This window comes from Sycon ciliatum, chromosome 9, assembly GCF_964019385.1.
Source record: "Sycon ciliatum chromosome 9, ocSycCili1.1, whole genome shotgun sequence".
Lineage (NCBI taxonomy): Eukaryota > Metazoa > Porifera > Calcarea > Leucosolenida > Sycettidae > Sycon > Sycon ciliatum.
Window position 1 is genome coordinate 13646198 of NC_088651.1, and position 18773 is coordinate 13664970.

Consider the following 18773-nt stretch of genomic DNA (forward strand, 5'->3'; position numbering starts at 1 on the left):
GGAACCTAAGAACTGGAAGACGACGAAGAAGAAGCGTGGGAATCCGGCGGCAATGGCTGGGATGTAAGTCCAACATTGCTGGTGCTAGAGTTGCCACTGCTTGCTTATAAGGGAATCCTATGTGTTGCCTTTTTGCCTTTTCCGACGTCCTCCTTCAACTGTACTCCCAGGACTGAACTTACGGGAAGGAGTGCTTCCAAGATGGGAGACGAAGAAGAAGAAGCCGCTGAATCCGGCGGCAATGGCTGGGATGTACACGTAAGTCCAACATCACTGGTGCTAGAGTTGCCACTGCTTGTTTATAAGGGGTTCATGTGTGTTGCCCTTTTTTGCCTTCTCCTATGTTCTCCTCCGACTGCACTGGTGAACGCTGTCACATATGTTGCCCTTTCCAGGCTGCTGGCAGTAGAAGAGAGGGGCGGGGGGCAGCACATCCTGGCATCCAGGAATGCTGGGTGGAACTAGGCAACTTGTCTGACATTTCCTCTTACTCCAATGATGGTATGGATGGGGAGTTCTTCAACGTCCTCAGTCTTGTTAGAGTGAACTGTGCAACTCGGCAATCGGTGATAGCAGAGGACCAATGCCGATGGCGATGCTCCTTCCTTTTTCTCTGTCACAGGCTGCGTTCTCGAGAAGAAGCGTTATTTCTGCATTCCAAGAAGGACGGCACAATGGTGAGTGGAACTTCGTGGGTGTGCAGCCTTGCTAGTTGAGTTGTAAATCAACCATTCTTCCTGTCTCTGACTTCTTCAATGTCCTCCTCAGTGTCGGACTGTCCGCGTCGCATTGAACTGGTCCGATGAGGCTGCTATTGCACACACATTGAGGGAACTCCCATACGGGAACTCGGAAGTACTGCTACAGCACAGGTAAGGTGGCCGTTGCTTATGTGCGTGCGCCGTTGTTTTCAACTTTTAAGCCAGATGTACTCGGACCTACATGGAGTCTGAAAGTAGTCAGCTGGCGAACTACAATTGAAGTTTATAATAATAATATAACACACACAACAGAGGCGAAAGGCTGTGTTAGCTGTAACTTAAAGTTTCACGCATCGGAGCGATCATCAGACAGCAGCATTCGTGAATGCTGCTGTCTGATGATCGCTCCGATGCGTGAAACTTTAAGTTACAGCTAACACAGCCTTTCGCCTCTGTTGTGTGTGTATACTGCTCTGTACATTCGTACATTGAGCACTCCACCTCGAGCTTCCAGGACCGGCCTTGCTTGTAATATAATATAATAATCTTTATTTCAGGATTACCCAAAGGCTAACGCCTATCTGGGAGATCTCCTATTTGTGTATGTACTAGTAACATAGTTATGGATGCGAGAGAAAGTGCGTAAAGTGAGTGTGAAATGTTGGTTTTAAAAAGGAATAATAAGAAACACAAGGAAAGAAAGTAAGACAGAAAAGAAAAGAACAAGCATGTATATCAATGATTGCACATCAAAGGTGCACCAGTGCAGTCGAACTGATACTTAGCAATGTGAATACGTAAATGACGCTTGAATTCAGATGGGGAATCTAAAGTTGTCAATCGGGGTGGAAGACAATTCCAAAGAGAACCAGTTTTCTGTAGGAAAAGGGATGAAAAAATACGACCATGTGAGTTAAAAATGAGCTTTTTGGGCCTACGGGCACTACGTGATATGGTTATCGCAAAGCGAGAGAGATATTCTGGGTGAAAATTGATGTACTTAAATAAAACCACAAGAGAAATAAAGATACGGCGAAATTGCAGAGATTCTAAGTGACACAATCTATTCAAATTGGATTTGATTCATAGATATCAAAGGTTATTTTTGCAGACTTCAGGAGTCGCCGGCAAACCTTAGCCTGGAGTACATCAAGGGACTCTAACTGAGCGGATGTGATCCTAAATGACCAGACAGGAATGGCATATTCAATTGCCGGACGCACATAAGACTAAGTATACAAGAGGAGAATATGGGACGATGGTAAATGTCTGCCCATGAAACATAACAGGTTGACGCATTGCTGAAACTTCCTGAAGATGGTGTGGAAGTGGTCATGGAACTTCAAACCATCACTGAGCTGTACGCCGAGATGCTTAGCAGAACGTCCAAAGGCAATAGGAACGCCGTCCATTAAAACAGAGGAGGAGTCAGGAATGTCATGATTCGAAAAGATGAAAGTTTTTTCTGGAGAAAATTTCCCATGGATATTCTGAGCCCAATTCTGGCAGCTGGCCAGATCCTGCTGGAGGTGGGACATGTTCTCATCTAAGGAGAGGGATACATTATGAGCATTTAGAAGAGTGACATCATCAGCAAAGAGAAAGGGTGAGGTGTGGTTTACTATGTCAGGCAGGGAATTGATATACAAAAGAAAAAAGCGGAGGGGCAAGGTACGAACCCTGGGGAACACCACAGTTTAGCATATATTGAGAAGAGTGAGTTCCATCCAGCTTCACATTTAGACTACGGTCAAGCAAGTAGGACCCAAACCAGGCGTGTGCCTCTGGTGCCATGAATGCATTCATGTGGCGCAGGAGCGTAGGATGATGTACTTTATCAAACGCTTTCTGGAAGTCGAGAAATGCACAGTCAAATCTCTGGCCTCTATCAGAGAGACGGGCAATCTGATGGGTCAAAAGAATGAGTTGATCCGTAGCTGATCGTTGTGGAACGTAAGCAAATTGACTGGGCGAAATTATGCAATTACGGTAAAGAAAGCTGTTCAGCTGATGGGCTATGCGGGATTCGAAGAGGCGGCTGATGGGATGGAGCAGTGAAATTGGATGGTAGTTCGTGGGCAAAGAAGCACTTCCTTTACCCTACTAGACGTTAGATGCCCTTGGTCAGCTTTTTCAGCTTCACAATGCATTGCACTCAGCACCGCTTCCCGGAATATCTTGTCAGGATAGCTGTGGAACGCATCCTCACCAGTGGGGGAACAGCAATTGTGCTGTTCATTTTAGGCTTGCTTTTATAGTACGTACAAATCCCCATTGAAAAGACATCATGGAGACGAGAAACTGCAAATAGATGTTGGGAACCGCGAAGACCACCCTTCCTTGCCAAGTTCCCTGAGGGTGTGGAGGGGAGGGGGGGGGGGGAGAGCGGAGGAGGGACATTCCTGCACTGCTTAAAGCAGGATTCACAGGAGCATTTTCAGAAATTGCTTGTACATCTGTACCAGTTGTAACCGACAAACGCATTCTCATTGAGCTTTGACTTGAGGCGCGTCAGCAAGGCGCTGTTGCATCGCTGCCGTCTTGTCATGATTCTGTGAATGGTATTTTGTGCGAGTTTGCATCGCACGCAGAATCGCAGGTCGTGTCGCATTGCGCAGCACACTGCCAAATTGCTTCTGTGAATCCCACGTGAATGGAAATTCCAATGGGAATGTAACCCATTGCCAACAGGTGTATTCCCGAGCTGCGCATAAAAAATAAATAATAATTCGCGGGATTCGCGTTGGCATCGCTTGAATGTTCAGAAACATACTGCAAAAATTGCTCCTGTGCATGCAAGTGGATTTCATTGCACTTCTCAGTTTGGGAAATTCTCGATTATGATAATTCTGCGTGGGTGTGTGTGTACACCAGCCCTGAACATAGATGTAGGTGGCCCATTTGTGGTGTCTCATAGCCTACCTCACGACCTTATGCTTTCTTTCTGCGTCACTTGTATCTTGCAGGTATATCATCCCGTGACGACCACATCGAAGTCTGAACTTGAAGTGTGAAGAAGCTTCAGCAATCCCTTCATATTTTTCCATTGCTTTCATTGTGCTTCTACTGTGCATGTGTGTAACTTGTGGAGTATGCATGTGATGACAATGTATATTCCGGTGAGTCAGTGACACGGTCAGATTTTGTCCATGCGTGTAACGTACACCTGCATGCTATCGTTGAAAAGGATCTGCCACTTACGATCTTCGGACAAGTATCAGGTCAGCTTGGTTTTGTGTGGGCTGTACCAGAGGCTGTTCATTTCTCTATCTGTTGGATATGTGACTTTCTGCAAGTTTCTGGTGTATGGTGGCCACTTCTTTGCTTGTCTGTGTATGATATTACAATCATTCTGTATTCACTGCTTCCATGGTGTGGTCTGCAAACTGCAATCCTTAGGCAAATGTCATCACGGTTTGCAATGTTGTGCTTTGGCCGCCAGCTTACCTACGCATTGTAGCTGAATTATTTTTGTTTCACAACTGACTTCCTGAAGTATGGTGGCCACTGCTTTGCATGGCATTATACAATGTTCATCGAGAATTTCCTGTTTGGGTCGTGTGTGTGTGTGTGTGTGTGTGTGTGTGTGTGTGTGTGTGTGTGTGTGTGTGTGTGTGTGTGTGTGTGTGTGTGTGTGTGTGTGTGTGTGTGTGTGTGTGTGTGTGTGTGCGCGCGCTGGCCATGTGCATTTGCGTGTTTGTCACAATGTGTCTGTGTGCGGGGTAGCGAGGTGGGGAGGGCTGGAATGTATCAGTGTGCTATTGCAGTCGCATGGCTACATACAGTGCATCGCGCGCGTGCTCACCATGTTTATGTTCGGAGCTGGGCCGGGGTGGGGGAGGGAACAGAAAAAGAACTGAAATTACCCGTATAAAAACCGCTCTGTGAGCGGTTCTGAAAAACCTCTACTGGTGCAGCCCCGTCGTAAAAGTGAGAAATTAGAACTGGCGCATTGTCCTCCCAAATGTGAGCTGATCCACCTAAATCGCGATTGACGGGACCCGAACGCACCAGTAGCACGAGGTCGGGAGGGCACAGGATCACAGCAATGGGCCGGCGCCGTCGCTGATCAAGTTACCATACAACACTTTTACAGTATCCCGAAGCCCACCTTTGCCCGGGCTTTGGCTATGGTCCGGACCAGCGTCCCCAGCTGCATCCACAGGTAGGAACCTCGTACTACTGGTGCGTTCGGGTCCCGTCAATCGCGATTTAGGTGGATCAGCTCACATTTGGGAGGACAATGCGCCAGTTATAATTTCTTACTTTTACGACGGGGCTGCACCAGTAGAGGTTTTTTCAGAACCGCTCACAGAGCGGTTTTTATACGGGTAATAATTATTAGTTTTGGGATTTCGTGCCCCCTAGCGAATACATTATTAATATTATAGCGAAAGCTCATTCCAAACGAAAATTTGTACAATGTACAGTACATAATCAGAGATTTTGTCGTCTATATCCGGTGCACTGTGTACCGTTCATATTATAGAGGAGGCGATTTCGGCGCCGTGTTCACAAGCAATGCATGCTGGCCGAGGTACGCAGCAGATCTCGAAAGGGCCGTCAACTAAATGGACTTCCAACACTGCACATAATATCCACTGGCCCCCAAATAATGCTTACCCTCGGACTTAGAGCAAGAGTACACGAGCAGGCCCATGTACGGGTTCTCAACTATTTGTTGTTTTTACACTTCTTCGTGCTTTGTAATAAAGTCTCAGACTGTACACTGTCGTCAACTGCTTTGCCATGTGTACTTTATTCTGTAGTGTTTGAAGTAAAGCGCGTACTCTGCCAGCGACCATTGACCTGTTTGCCAGCTACGTCAGTTATTGGTTTTCTGATTTTGACTAAAAGGGTACCGGCTTGGGAGTGCAGGTCTGCATAAAGTCCAGTCCAAGCGATAGTTGTGTAACAGCGTCGTTGAAGGGCTCGGCGACGTCCCTTTGCGGCGTCCTCCTCCGTGTGCGTACCGCCCCCAGAACGCTGAACTCCCAGTGCAGGGCCGAAAGCGCTCCCGTTCTTGACAAGGTCGCAGTGGCATCGCGTGGGGCTGCGCAACGTCCCTCTGCAGCGCCCCCTTCTCTGTACGCACAGCTCCGGAAGCAAACATCTCCTTCCAGAGGGGAAAGCTCCCTCAGTTTTTGACCAGCACAGCTAGAAGAAGGTCTGCCGACCAATCTCGGTAAGAGGTTTTAGCATTGTACATGTACAGTAAAGTGGTGTCTAGTTTGCACATCTGCGTTCACACCGGTTTACAATTGTGTTGAGAAACACAACCTGCTTGGAGAAGTTTCGCTCGTTGCACAGTACGTGAATTTTAATCGAATGGTTTCAGTGTTGGGCTCGAGTGGAGCTGGTGTTGTCGCCCCCGCTGTCAGTCACACAGGACGCCAGACGGAAATGTCGTGTGCACTGCTGACTTAGATCTTGAGGCAACTCTAGCTTCGAGTCACGTGTCCGGGGTGGGATCGGGGGAGAGCAGGGGCTAGATGGCAGGGCTACTCCGACCGTGGGGAACGTTCCCTTCGTCTTGCATTGTTCGTGTGTTCACTGCAGATAAGCATGGCTTTGTGGCCCATCATCTGCTTGTCACTGGCAACCCTGACGGCCGGAAAAACCGTGCCTCACTGGCCCGAACCACCCTTGCCATGGGGTAAGTATTGACTTTTTACCACTCTTTTACTTTTTTTACAAATTCCACAAGCCAACAAATCAAAAGGACTATGATGATACAGAGGACATTGAAGGGCCTATGAACATAGGAGTGGTGATGGGGTACGAAGTGCTCAGCCTCTGCATCTTGTTCCTTATGATTTGTTGAGGGGTGAACTAACCATGCGACGTCTCTCTGAGTGTTTTCTTAGTGGGATGTATGCATCTAAGGGCATGTTCGTTTGATAGGATCGGGATCCCGATCCACCGAATCCACTGGATTTGCACCCTTTCGATTGGTCGAATCTGGATCCGGATCCTTCGGATTTGGATCCAGTCAACCCACCTCGGGGAGCAGGGTTGACCGGATCCAAATGTGACCTTTGTGCGTATATGGCGGGTAAAAATCATTGTGATAACCGCAATCAATAAAACTAGCTGAACCGACATTTGTGTACTTTATTCATGCAATGTAAAAACGGTGGAGACGATGTGCAATAAAACGATGAAAATATGAAGAAGTGGTGTAGGGAAAAAATATGGATTCAAACAAGTTTTCGTACAACACTCATCAGGAATCGTCGTTGTACTAAAGGACACTGAAACAAAAATTGAACTATTATAGAAAATCTATTTTCATCGTTTTATTGCACATCGTCTCCACCGTTTTTACATTGCATGAATAAAGTACACAAATGTCGGTTCAGCTAGTTTTATTGATTGCGGTTATCAAATTATTGTCTCCTCGCCGTGTGTTTAAAATCATTTTTGTACACATTGTGATACGCACACGTGGATGGAGATAGAGCTTGTTGACTTTTTGTACGACGGAGGCGATGAGTACGCGTATACGACGTTCACCCTTTTGGGTGATTTGCGAGTGCCATTGTCAACATGGCAACAGTCAAGGTCCAAAATAAAGTGTTCAGTTGAGTCTGAAGGATCCAATGGATCTGAGATCTGGATCCTGATCCCGATCCTTACCAATCAAACATGCCCTAAGATGGCCGTCACCTTTTTGCGGGGCAAGTTACCCCATACTTGGCAGGTACAACCCGCTATAGTACATTTAAGTATGTGACCTCACAAAGTTCATGACCTTTTATGCAGAGCTGGTATCACAGTGTGTACGGTTGTAGTGGACTTGCAAAACCTGATGGCGGGAAATGGATGCATACGTCCCATTAGCCTTTTGAGCCCGGGCCCATTGAAAACCTCTGCCACGCAGTAAAAAATTTAATTCACTCTATGTGAGCAAACTTGATTTCAAATGATTCTTTCATGTATCCTGAACACAGAACTGTTTTTGTTTTAGAAATGCAACAAAAATTACAAAAGCTATGACCGTTTTCAGAAAGGTAGTTTTACGCGAAATTGGTATTTTGAAATGTATGCACGCGCATGTAACTCCAGTTCAAACTTACGGAGCGACTCGCATTTTTTTATTGTATTCGTACATCCTAGGAGTCCTCTGTGCAGCGGTACAGCTCGACGCCACGTCACGGAAGAAACGCGGAATCGATGTAGTTCCGTACTGACTCGTGACGTTCTAGAACGTCACGCGTGTCACAGTGGCAGTGGTCATGACGTGTCAGAACGTCACGCGTGCTCAAAAGGTTAAACCCACCCTCTCTGTTTTAATAGCAACCATTTCGAGAGCCACCGATGAGGTGTTCTTTATTATAGTGTTGGAACGAGCGTATCTATAAGAAACGGGTGAACAGTTCCACTAACGAGCAAGCTATCGAGCGAGCTAACGAGTTTCATCGATGTAGCAAATATGATTTTTTCAAATATTTTTCATAAGTTCGATTTTTTTCAATTCAGCAGGTTCAAATTATCACCGCCGGCATTTGAGGTTGCTGCTGCTTCACGTCGGACTGCTGTTTGGTGCCGGGGATGTCTTTACAGCGCCGTCGTTGAGTAGCCTTTGTAAGAATAGACCGTTTCGCAAAGATGCAAGTAGCCCTGTTCTTCGCTGCATTGCGGGAGAAAACTTCCAAACGACCAAGCGTAATTTTTACTCGAATGGAGAGAGGGCGTAAGCATGTCCTGCGACAGGTCAGCAGATAGGGAACAAGACATCAGTGGAGTCCACCAAAGCTGCAGGGACAACTGAAACATCTCAGTGTCATTCACGCATACAGTCACTGTAACTGCGAGTGATTTTCACTTTGGCGGGACTGGACTCTCGATCGACCAGGGAGTCATAAAATATTTACGACTCCCCGGTCGATATGTACTGCCATGTGTACGGAGCACGGTGTACGGTGCTCGTTAGTGCAAACGAGCTGGCTGCACAAAATAGCCGTGTTTCTGGCGAGCGAGCTAACGAGTACCCGGTGAGATCGTTACAACACTACTCTTTAATTCTAAAACGGCGAATTTTTCAGTGCACTCCACAGGTCTAGGGGCACCAGCAGGAAAAATTTCACCATCAAACCCTGACTAAACCATTTCAGAACTGAAATTTACCCATTTACCCATAAATGGCAATTTGCTCATGTATGGGTAAATTATGCACACACTAACCCCATATTATAGAAGACCTTCGAGTGGCAAACGTACCGTGTGAGGCCGAACTGAACAATGTCTTCGTTTCGGGTAAGTTAACATGGCCAAAATGTCAGCGGTCGATAGGTCAGGTTTCCTTTTTTGTTTCCAGATGTAATGTACTGTATAGCAGGAAATTTTCGGACGGAAATATTTTCGGACAAAGCCAATTTTCGACCTTTCGCACGGATTTTATTTTCGTACAGTGCTGCATGCTAAATGCACGTGTTCGCATGCATAGTGTACATAACTTCACAGGGACAAATTTCAGAACGGAATTAATTTTAGTGCAAAAGAGGCCCGTGTACGAAATCGTGCGAAAATAAATTCCGTCCGAAAATTTCCTGCTCCACAGTATGCATAGTGGTAGCGTCAAGAACATACCCTGACCAGGACCAACCAGCTGAAAAATGTAGAACATGATATTGTAGGCGTTCGCAATCGTGATGCTAGCCTCTTCAAACACAATGTGAGTGTCAATGCCGCTGTACTTTGCCCAAAGAACGTTCTCTTAAGATCACGTGTTAATGCTAGTTAATACCGTCTGCACGTGGAAAGCGTTTCAGTCGGTGCTGAAAAACACGGCCGATCGGGTCAGCTGGAACGAAAGACTTTTTTTATCGCAATCAAGAGGACTAACTGTGCGATAACCATGCTTTATTACAAAAGTAACGAACGTTGGAGAGAAATGTGAATGTGAAATGTACATGCAAAAGAAGAAGAAGGTGTTCAGAACCGACTTTTTCCGGTTTGGCCTGATGTGTGTTGCATACCCATTTATCTGTGACTGTTTTCTTTTGCCAGGCGATAAGGTACAGTGCCAGAAGCAGGCAATTGACAATGGATACTTCCCTAGGACACTCTCTGGAAAGCAGCTGTCTAACCCTATCCTTGTAACTCCAATTTGCAATGAGGGATACATACCAGTTGCCACTACAGTATGTCAAGCCGATGGAAGATGGAACCCTGTTCCAGAAATGCCGTGCGTTCCCCAATGTAAGTTTCATTTGTGCGTGTCTGTGTGTGTGTGTGTAAGTGTGTGTGTGTGTGTGTACGTGTGTATGTGTGTGTGTGTGCATGTGCGTGTGTGTGTGCGTGTGTATGTGTGTGCATGTTTGTGCATGTGTGTGTGCATGTGTGTGTGTGTATGTGTGTGTGTGTGTATGTGTATGTGTGTGTGTGTGTGCATGTGTGTGTGTGTGTGTGTGTATGTGTCTTTGCGATTTCTCTCTCTTCTCTTCTCTCTTCTTGTCGTTGTCTCCCGCTTCTGGGAGCGGCGTGGCCCGATAGGGTAGCTGTACATAGTAGTAGTAGTAGTAGTAGTAGTAGTAGTAGTATGTGTGTGTGTATGTGTGTGTGTGTGTCGTTATCTAAATTTAGGTACCTGGACAGCCGACAGCCTTCCAACTCGGAAGGTTCACGGTTATGGTTGTTTTGTAGTCAACTAGTCCATAATAGTCAAATAGTCTATCATAATGTCATGCATGATGTCATGCATGATGCCATGCATGACGTCATGCAGAATGTCATGCATGAGGAGTAAGGGTGGCCACATCATGCGAATTATTTTGTCCAGAATTAAAATTCAAAAAGCGAAAAAAACGGTCAAAATGTTTTAAGAAAATTCAAAAAATCCCCCAAAATGCAGAACAAATTCGATCCGTTGCCATGGTTTTTACAGTACTCGTACCCAATAGTTCGAAAAAAAACAAAAAAAAACACAAACTGCTTATCATGTGTGTCTGTGTGCCTCCAAATTCGGGGATGGGTGTCAAAAGGGCAAAGGTCAAAGGTGTGTGTACAGTTGAACATCGATTATCCGCACATCGACTATCCGACAATTCGATTATCCGTAACAGTTTTTTTGGGCGCACGTGCCGTAGAGTACGCACTGTGCATGTAGTGAGCCATTCAAAAAATACGAAAATTTTGAAGTAAAAAGGTCGTGCGGCTAGTAATAACCACTGAAAGTGTGTGAGTGACAGTTTTTTCTTATCCGGAACATTTGCCTTATCTGAACACCGCCTGACAGTTGTCTGCCCAGAGGTGGTCGGATAATCGATGTTCAACTGTATTTGAAAGTACTGTTTTCACATGTCAAACTTGGTAATATATTGAGCAGCACATGTACTCTCCTGATGTGACATCACTGTCGTTCTCCAAAAACGGCCAAAATTCAATCCTGATGGGGCCAAAATTCCAAAAAAACTCAAAGTGCGAAAATCCAACCAAAATTCAAAAATAATTGAAAACATTTTGTGGACAAGCCTAATGAGGAGTACTGTAGAAGTTTGGCTTTCGGCTTGTACAATTCGTTTTCGCAAAGCTTCCCCCTTCTCAGACCTTCGTGTAAGAAAAATCCAGGAGAGTGAACAATCACTCTCGCTATCCTCTCAAGGAGAGTGGTCGGAGAGCGGTCCCCATCACCCTCCACCCCCCCCCCAAAAAAAAAGTCGCTCGCCTCATCTATCCAAGGCGAGCACAATACGGGTTTTTTCAACATCTTGCCATACCCCAATCGGATTCAATACCCAATAGCTGCCAAATTTGTTCTGGAAAATCGCCGTACGCACTACAAATGAAAGCTGTTCGGACCACAACTTTAGTTTCCCTTCATCAGGGACAATGACACGCGGAAATTGAGACAATTCGCTAAAATCTATGGTATTTTTGGAGTATTCATCGTAGAGCGCTCCTTTGAGGCTTTGTTCTGAACTTCTGTAGCTGACGGCTAGAGACCTGTACCTGGCGTCACACGTACACAGGTCTATGCATGCCCGGACTGTCACGCAACAGGGTGAAATCCTTCATGTCAAAATCATGTGTGCGGAAGTGAAAATTTGCAACGGTACGTATAATACCTTGCGAGTGCCGTCCAGTCTCTCCAGAGGCGTGGGTTCGAATCCCACCGCTGCCACCATTGTAACTCGTATACTCTCAGTCTCAGCACTCAAAACACATACTTGTTGTTACGTAAGTTGTTATCAATATTCGTTCATTGTCTCACACAAGGAGAAGAAGAAGACAAGGCAGTGCGAGTATGCGCACAGCCTATCCATGCATTCCTACGGTGTACTATTTATGCGTATACAAATTACGTGTCATAAAGTAGCCATGCTACACTATTGGACCTCGGATCGACTTTCGATTTGTTGGAGCCGACAGCTGAGAACTTTCTAATGCGAATAGATCTTTCGACTACTCGATTCCGTTCAGGGAAAGCCGAGTTACGAAATATTTGAGTGTTTTCAGAACTTCATAGTGATGCGGATGTGCTCGAATTCTCAAGGCGCGCGACGAAAAGTGCGCCCTAAAAGAAAATATGGAGAGCGAAGGCGCGCGAGAGCGCTCGCTCTCCTTTTACCAGATGATCTGCTTCTGCACTTATCTTTGATATTTCTGAGCCACCCAAGTTGGGTGGTGTGCTGCTTTGCTGCTTCGAATTGTAGTTGACAGTTTTGTCAAGTATCCTACTGGTCTCGTCATCGTCCAGTAACAATCGCCATTCTTCGTTCCGTTGGGACTGTAGCTTGTGCTCATTTTCGTTGCGCGTACCTTCCCTTCTTTGGTCTCTCCATAAACTTGAACTTTCCGAGTTGGAAGCCTGTCGGTTAGCGCTACGGAGATGTGTTGAAGCTAGGTGTCAGGACGTCGAATGTCTCACTACTCTGTCAGTTTTGTGCCTAGTTGTTGCACTTTCTGACTGTATATACTATATAGTTATAGTGGTGGAGAGTTACTCTTAGGCCATGGTAAAAATTATCTTTGATTCTCAAGTACGCGCGCACCGATTTTTGGTGGCGCACCGACGATTTTTTTATTTCTATGCATGCATATGCGCGCATGAAATTGGTCAATGCGAAAGGCATGAATCAGGGAGTAGTAAAATACCGGTATTTTACTACTCCCTGGCCTGAATAAAAAATAATTATATGAACATGTGACGTACATATGTGTGACCCTATCTTTGGAAATAAAAAAATTGTGGGAAATAAAATAAAAAATCGCTCGCTCGCACCGATTTTCACAGGCTCATGACCTGAGAGTCAACTTTATTTTTTACCATGGCCTTAACCCGTATCCATATGTCCTTTTTCTTTTCTACATTTATTATTGGCTCAATACCCGAGTTTCGAACTACAAATCACATCCGAACCAGTTCCGTTATTTTACAACGTTTCGGCACTTGGCCATCGTCAGGTAATAACAATGAATACCATGGAAGCCACACAAGAGCAGTATATACGCAGAGTGTAGCGCCAAAAAAGATGCGAATTATGTCACCTAGTATGACAGAGAGAGAAAAAAGGCGCAACTAGCACATCACGGAGGAGAAGCAGCAGAAGGTAACGCGCATTGTGCTCTGTGAATGGCGTTACGCAGAGTGTAGCGCCAAAAAATAAAATGATGCGAGTTATGTCACCTCTATACAGAGGGGGGGGGGGGGAGAGAAGGTGCAACTGTGCACATCATGGAGAAGAAGAGCGCGCTGTTGTGCTCTACAAAGTGAGGGTACATGCCAAATAATTATGGTGTTAATTCTAGCACAGGATCTAGGAGGGGAGCACGGAGCCCCATGAGTCAATGCACTATGAGGTTAAAACTTCCATGCCAAACTGTTACCACCAGGGACGCGACGAGGCATCAGGAATAGAATGGTTTTGAGTGACCCGCCTCATATTATAATTATTAAGTGATATTGAAGTAGCAGCAGGGGAAGCTGAGAAAATTCACAACAAATCCCATCCGGTGCTTATGTTCACATGGGGCTTGGCATCACGAATCTCAATCGCCTCGCGCAGTTTGCGACGGGCTCGATCAGGCTCTCTTCCTATTACTTCAACTGCAGAGAATGCACTTTGCCCATAGTTAAGCTTACATCCAGGGTGAGTGGTGCGAAAATGTTGGCCCCATGGCTTGTCGAGTTCCTGGCGTCTTGCCTCACCATTATGTTCTTCCAGGCGAGTTTCCAGAAAGCGGCCAGTCTCACCAACATATTGTTCCGGACATTCTTTGCACTTCAGCTGATATACAACATTCTTCTGCATACATACATCCTGTCCCCCGGATATAAACGAGATACACGGCCCCTTTGGGTGACCTCTCTTTTTCGGTTGTAGCGGATTTGCAGCCTTGACACATAGAGGAGGAACGAGGGCGGAGCGACACAATGTGCGCCTCAGGCTAGGCTAGCCCCATGTGAACATAAGCACCGGATGGGATTTGTTGTGAATTTTCTCAGCTTCCCCTGCTGCTACTTCAATATCACTGAATAATTATAATATGAGGCGGGTCACTCAAAACCATTCTATTCCTGATGCCTCGTCACGTCCCTGGTGGTAACAGTTTGGCATGGAAGTTTTAACCTCATAGTGCATTGACTCATGGGGCTCCGTGCTCCCCTCCTAGATCCTGTGCTAGAATTAACACCATAATTATTTGGCATGTACCCTCACTTCGTAGAGCACAACGGCGCGCTCTTCTTCTCCGTGATGTGCACAGTTGCACCTTCTCTCCCCCCCCCCCCCCTCTGTATAGAGGTGACATAACTCGCATCATTTTATTTTTTGGCGCTACACTCTGCGTAACGCCATTCACAGAGCACAATGCGCGCTACCTTCTGCTGCTTCTCCTCCGTGATGTGCTAGTTGCGCCTCTTCTCTCTCTCTGTCATACTAGGTGACATAATTCGCATCTTTTTTGGCGCTACACTCTGCGTTTGTACTGCTCTTGTGTGGCTTCCACGGTATTCATTGTTATTACCTGACGATGGCCAAGTGCCGAAACGTTGTAAAATAACGGAACTGGTTCGGATGTGATATGCAGCGCTATGGGAATGGGCGTGTCCACCCGAATTCTTTTCACAGATGAAGCTGCAGGAAGCCTCAGCCCTTCTTCAAACTTCGAACTACAAGTTTCTCTAATTTCAAAAATTTTCGGCATGTGCTTCTGTGCATCTGTATCATACCTAAATGTTCAATTAACTGACCAAACACTACAGTCATGGCCTCAGATGGAGAGCCAAGGTTTAATTTATACAAAAGAGAAAGACCAAGGAACTACAAGTTATGCTATACTGTCCACTAACACCACCAGATACTAAACAATCAGCTCATGCGATAACACACAACACGACACTGACCGACCAAAATAATGATTGATTATTTTTTCGCAGATTGTGATTATTACAATTAATTATAAGTGTATAGATAAGAAAAGAACCAAGGAACTACAAGTTATGCTATAAATGTCCACTAACACCACCAGTTACTTGACAATCACTTGTAGTTCATTGGTCCTTTTCTTTTCTATAATTTATCCTTGGCACTCCATCTGAGTCTATAGTAATAAAGCAAGCCTTTGTCCCGTTGCACCTCAAGCTTGTTCTGATTTGTGTTCATGTCTCGTGGCCTTTCCTCCAGGGTTTGACACCTGTCCTGAAAAGATCACGTCGCGCAAATGGGTTAAATACGACTATGACTCACAAAAAAATAGCGATGTGTGTATGTGCAAAGATGGCTCCTTTCCTTATGGCAAGGGCTGTGTGGGTAAGATTCTGTGTATTTGCTTACTTCTGATGTGTACGTTTACGTGAAGTCATGGAAACCGCTTTGCCACGGGTCAGGGCAACCCTGCCCGTGAGCTCATAATATTCGTTTGAGTTTCATGAAGAAGTCAGTTGTTTGTTCCAGGATTCCTTGAGTTGTTTGAGAGTGTGAGTCGGACACGCAGAGCTAGAGGCGAACATAACAACTTCTGAGTAGGGTTTAGATCATCATTAAGTTTCTTTTTTCAACCGGTTGGCCATATCGGATGGGACCAGGGCTCACTTGGAAGTATTCTGTTCCCTCTTTGTGTTGGCTTTCATCATGACTGTGTGACTGTGTGTTCACTGTCTGAACTCTCAATACCCAGGGTGTACAGTCAACTGCTTCCATTGGCTGGGAACTGCTGTGTTGATGTTTAGCTTCATTTTACTTCGCCAGAAGCACAAGCAACATCTGCCTTCTCACTGGGCGTATTGCCACAGTTCTCGCAAAAAAATGATGTGTACAGTTGAGTGGTGATTATGTGGGGAAAAAAAGAAAAGAAAAAATGTCACGGTTTGCGTGAGGCTCGGCTGGAAGCCGGGTTTTCCGCATCCGTAGGAACGCCACCACCCTTCAAGGCTCAAGGCGCAGATGCAGCTCCTAAAGCGGAAGAAGTGGAAAATGGAAAATAACATCATAATTCAAGGCATATTGTGTGACTTTGTGGCAAAGGCTTGAACCCTTTTTGAATCCCCTCGTAGCACGCTATTTTTGGTAGAACTTGAATTTCGGGAATTTCGGCAGAAAAACCGGGCACCTAATTTAAATAACACCTAAATGGCCCTAGAATACGCACTACATGTGCACGGAAAGCTTGTCACCTAGTTCTACTTTGCACCTGAAAACCTAGCAAGCGTCTGACACCGAAACCTCAATGCGCCTAAAATTACAAGTTAAAACAATAATAGCAGTATGAAAAAAGTGTTATAAAAACTATGATACTGTCGTCCCTCTCTAATCCGGCACTTGTTTATTCAGCACCCTTGCAAACCAGCACACTATCTGGCAAAACGGATCTTTTCAGTTCATTTTCTACGCTTTAATCCGGCACTTGAATTCCGCCCCCAGCAGCGATTTTCTGCAACAAATCACTCAAACTGTACATAATTCGATTTTCTAATCCAGCAGTTGTACATCGCATACTGTCAGGGACCATTGTAACATACACAACACATGTAACATACACCTGGGAGTATCCTATGCCAGTGCATAGAATATTCCCGGCAAGTGTATGTTAAAGACATGCATTCCACAAAGACTATTTTAAGTACTTGGATTGACACAGAAAATCCCTACTTTTTGACGTGCGACAAAACATGTATGTTAACATGTGGGCCGGGTTGGAGGGCAGGATTTGATAATCCAGCACCCATGTTTACCCAGCAGAAAATGCTGCTGCAAAAGGTGCCGGATTAGAGAGGGACGACTGTACTGTAATGTCGCATATGAAAGCCGGGCTTTTTTTCCTGTAGTGTCAGGGCTAGGCTTCTGTTCACATCAGGCTTCTATTCAAACCAGGTATAGAAATATGTCTATGTACGTCGAAACTGAAACCAGGTTTATGTGCTGACAGTGTATCTTGAAAATCAGGCTTCTATTCAAGACAGGCTTCTATACGAGACGGGCTTTAATACTAGACGCACCGGTACCTGCTCATACAGATGTGAACCGCTGCGTTGCTAGACTAGGTTGCTGTCCACACGCTTGTTGGAATGAAAGGTCTGTTTTGGGAAGGGATTCAGAACAGTGGATGGGTTGTACTAATCCAGTTTGTTGCCTCGAGGGTACAGAGTACTGTTTTTTTAATCTTTATTAAATTTTATGCTATTTGCGAGGGACGGACGAAGGTAAAAAGTGAAAAGAGAACGGAAAGGAAGGTAAACTTGAAGACAGGAAAAGCAGAGAGGGTGAGTAGTATGTGACGGGCGGGTTCTGGAGCATTTTTGACCTTTGACCTGGGGGTTTCGGACACAGTCTGCCTTATTTGACCCAAAGTTCAAAGGTCAAAATGCTCCAGAACCCGCCCATCACATACTACTAGGGTGGGGTGGCATTGGCCCATCATTTTGACTCCTGTTGGCTGATTCCCGTATCAGGTTGACAACAAAGCGGAACTAGGTTGCCCCGTCGGCCAGGTGTTGTCTGCGCCACTCGCTGCTAGCTTTGTACTGTCACTCCTCTCTAGTCCAGCACTTTATGAACCACCACCCTTTCTATGAACCAGTGTTATTGTCAGCAACCAAAATGTCCCTTTCATGCACATTTCAGCAATAAATCAGATTTTCTAATCCAGCACCCTCCCTAATCCAGCAGAACTTCCGTAGCGCAAATGGTATCGGATTATAAAGGTAGCACTGTATCTGAATTCGTACTGCCCCTCTTTGTGCATATTTCTGGTGCACGGTGTAGAGTACAAGAAGGGCGTGGATCAATGCCAGACTCTCGGCTTTGTGTGCAGCCATCACGAAGCTTGCCTTGAAAATGGAGCGAACAATTATACCTGCAACGTTGTCAGCATTGAAGAAGGTGAGTTATGTGACGTGTGCTTGTTCTTTCCCTCGCATGGCATGTATTAGTGGCTTTACTTCACCGGAAAATGCAGCTTGTGTGCACTCAAGGCCCCTGCGATGATGTCACACCACCACATCAATGATGTCATGCCACCACGTCGATGATGTCACACCAGTGGCGGTACACATACATATATGTATACACACTAGGGATGAAACGGTTCGGGTAAGGAACCGGTTTTGGAACCGCCAGCTGAAAAAAATCAGGTACCCGTTCCGTCAAATTTCGAACCGAAACTCGAAAAATCTCGTTCTCGTTCCAATACATGTGCACATCAAGTCTACTCAAGATTTCATTACGATCACCGCTCTTCCAAAGGGTTCTCCTGGTCATCTTCTTCTCCCATGGACTCTCCGATGTCTCGTTCTTGCCCGTAAAAAATGTTTTCTAAAAAATAATTGTCACGAACGCATTTTGTCGGTCTGCAGAAACGAGTGCATGGAACCGATACCCGAACCATGGGAAACTATGCCAGCATTAGGGTACCCGAACATGAAAAACATGGAACCGTTTCACCCCTAATACACACACAAACTCTCACACACACACACACACACACACACACACACACACAGACACACACATACACATATACACACACACACACACTTGTACTTGCTCACTGCCAAAACTGCCAAAACTGGTCACGTGGGTCTCCCCGGGAGAGGGGAGAGAGACTCAAAAGGAATCTTGGAAAGATGAC

General features: G+C 45.6%; 1 protein-coding gene and 1 long non-coding RNA gene across 3 annotated transcripts in view; both read left to right on the forward strand.

Moving 5' to 3' along the window:
- On the forward strand, nucleotides 1–859 carry LOC135824616 (uncharacterized). The gene is made up of 4 exons (XR_010554886.1): nucleotides 1–63; nucleotides 171–252; nucleotides 623–677; nucleotides 769–859. It is a non-coding gene; the product is annotated as an uncharacterized LOC135824616 (long non-coding RNA).
- Nucleotides 860–5556: 4697 nt separating this feature from the next.
- Nucleotides 5557–18773, forward strand: part of LOC135824879 (uncharacterized) — a 23762-nt gene continuing 10545 nt past the window's right edge. Inside the window, exons 1-5 of one of the 2 annotated variants that reach the window (XM_065337603.1) lie at nucleotides 5557–6010; nucleotides 6261–6357; nucleotides 9714–9905; nucleotides 15332–15457; nucleotides 17909–18025. In XM_065337603.1, coding sequence (XP_065193675.1) covers nucleotides 6267–6357; nucleotides 9714–9905; nucleotides 15332–15457; nucleotides 17909–18025 — 526 coding nt within the window. In that variant the 5' untranslated portion in view covers nucleotides 5557–6010; nucleotides 6261–6266. The remainder of the gene's footprint in view (nucleotides 6011–6260; nucleotides 6358–9713; nucleotides 9906–15331; nucleotides 15458–17908; nucleotides 18026–18773) is intronic. The other variant, XM_065337602.1, reaches the window with a different exon arrangement.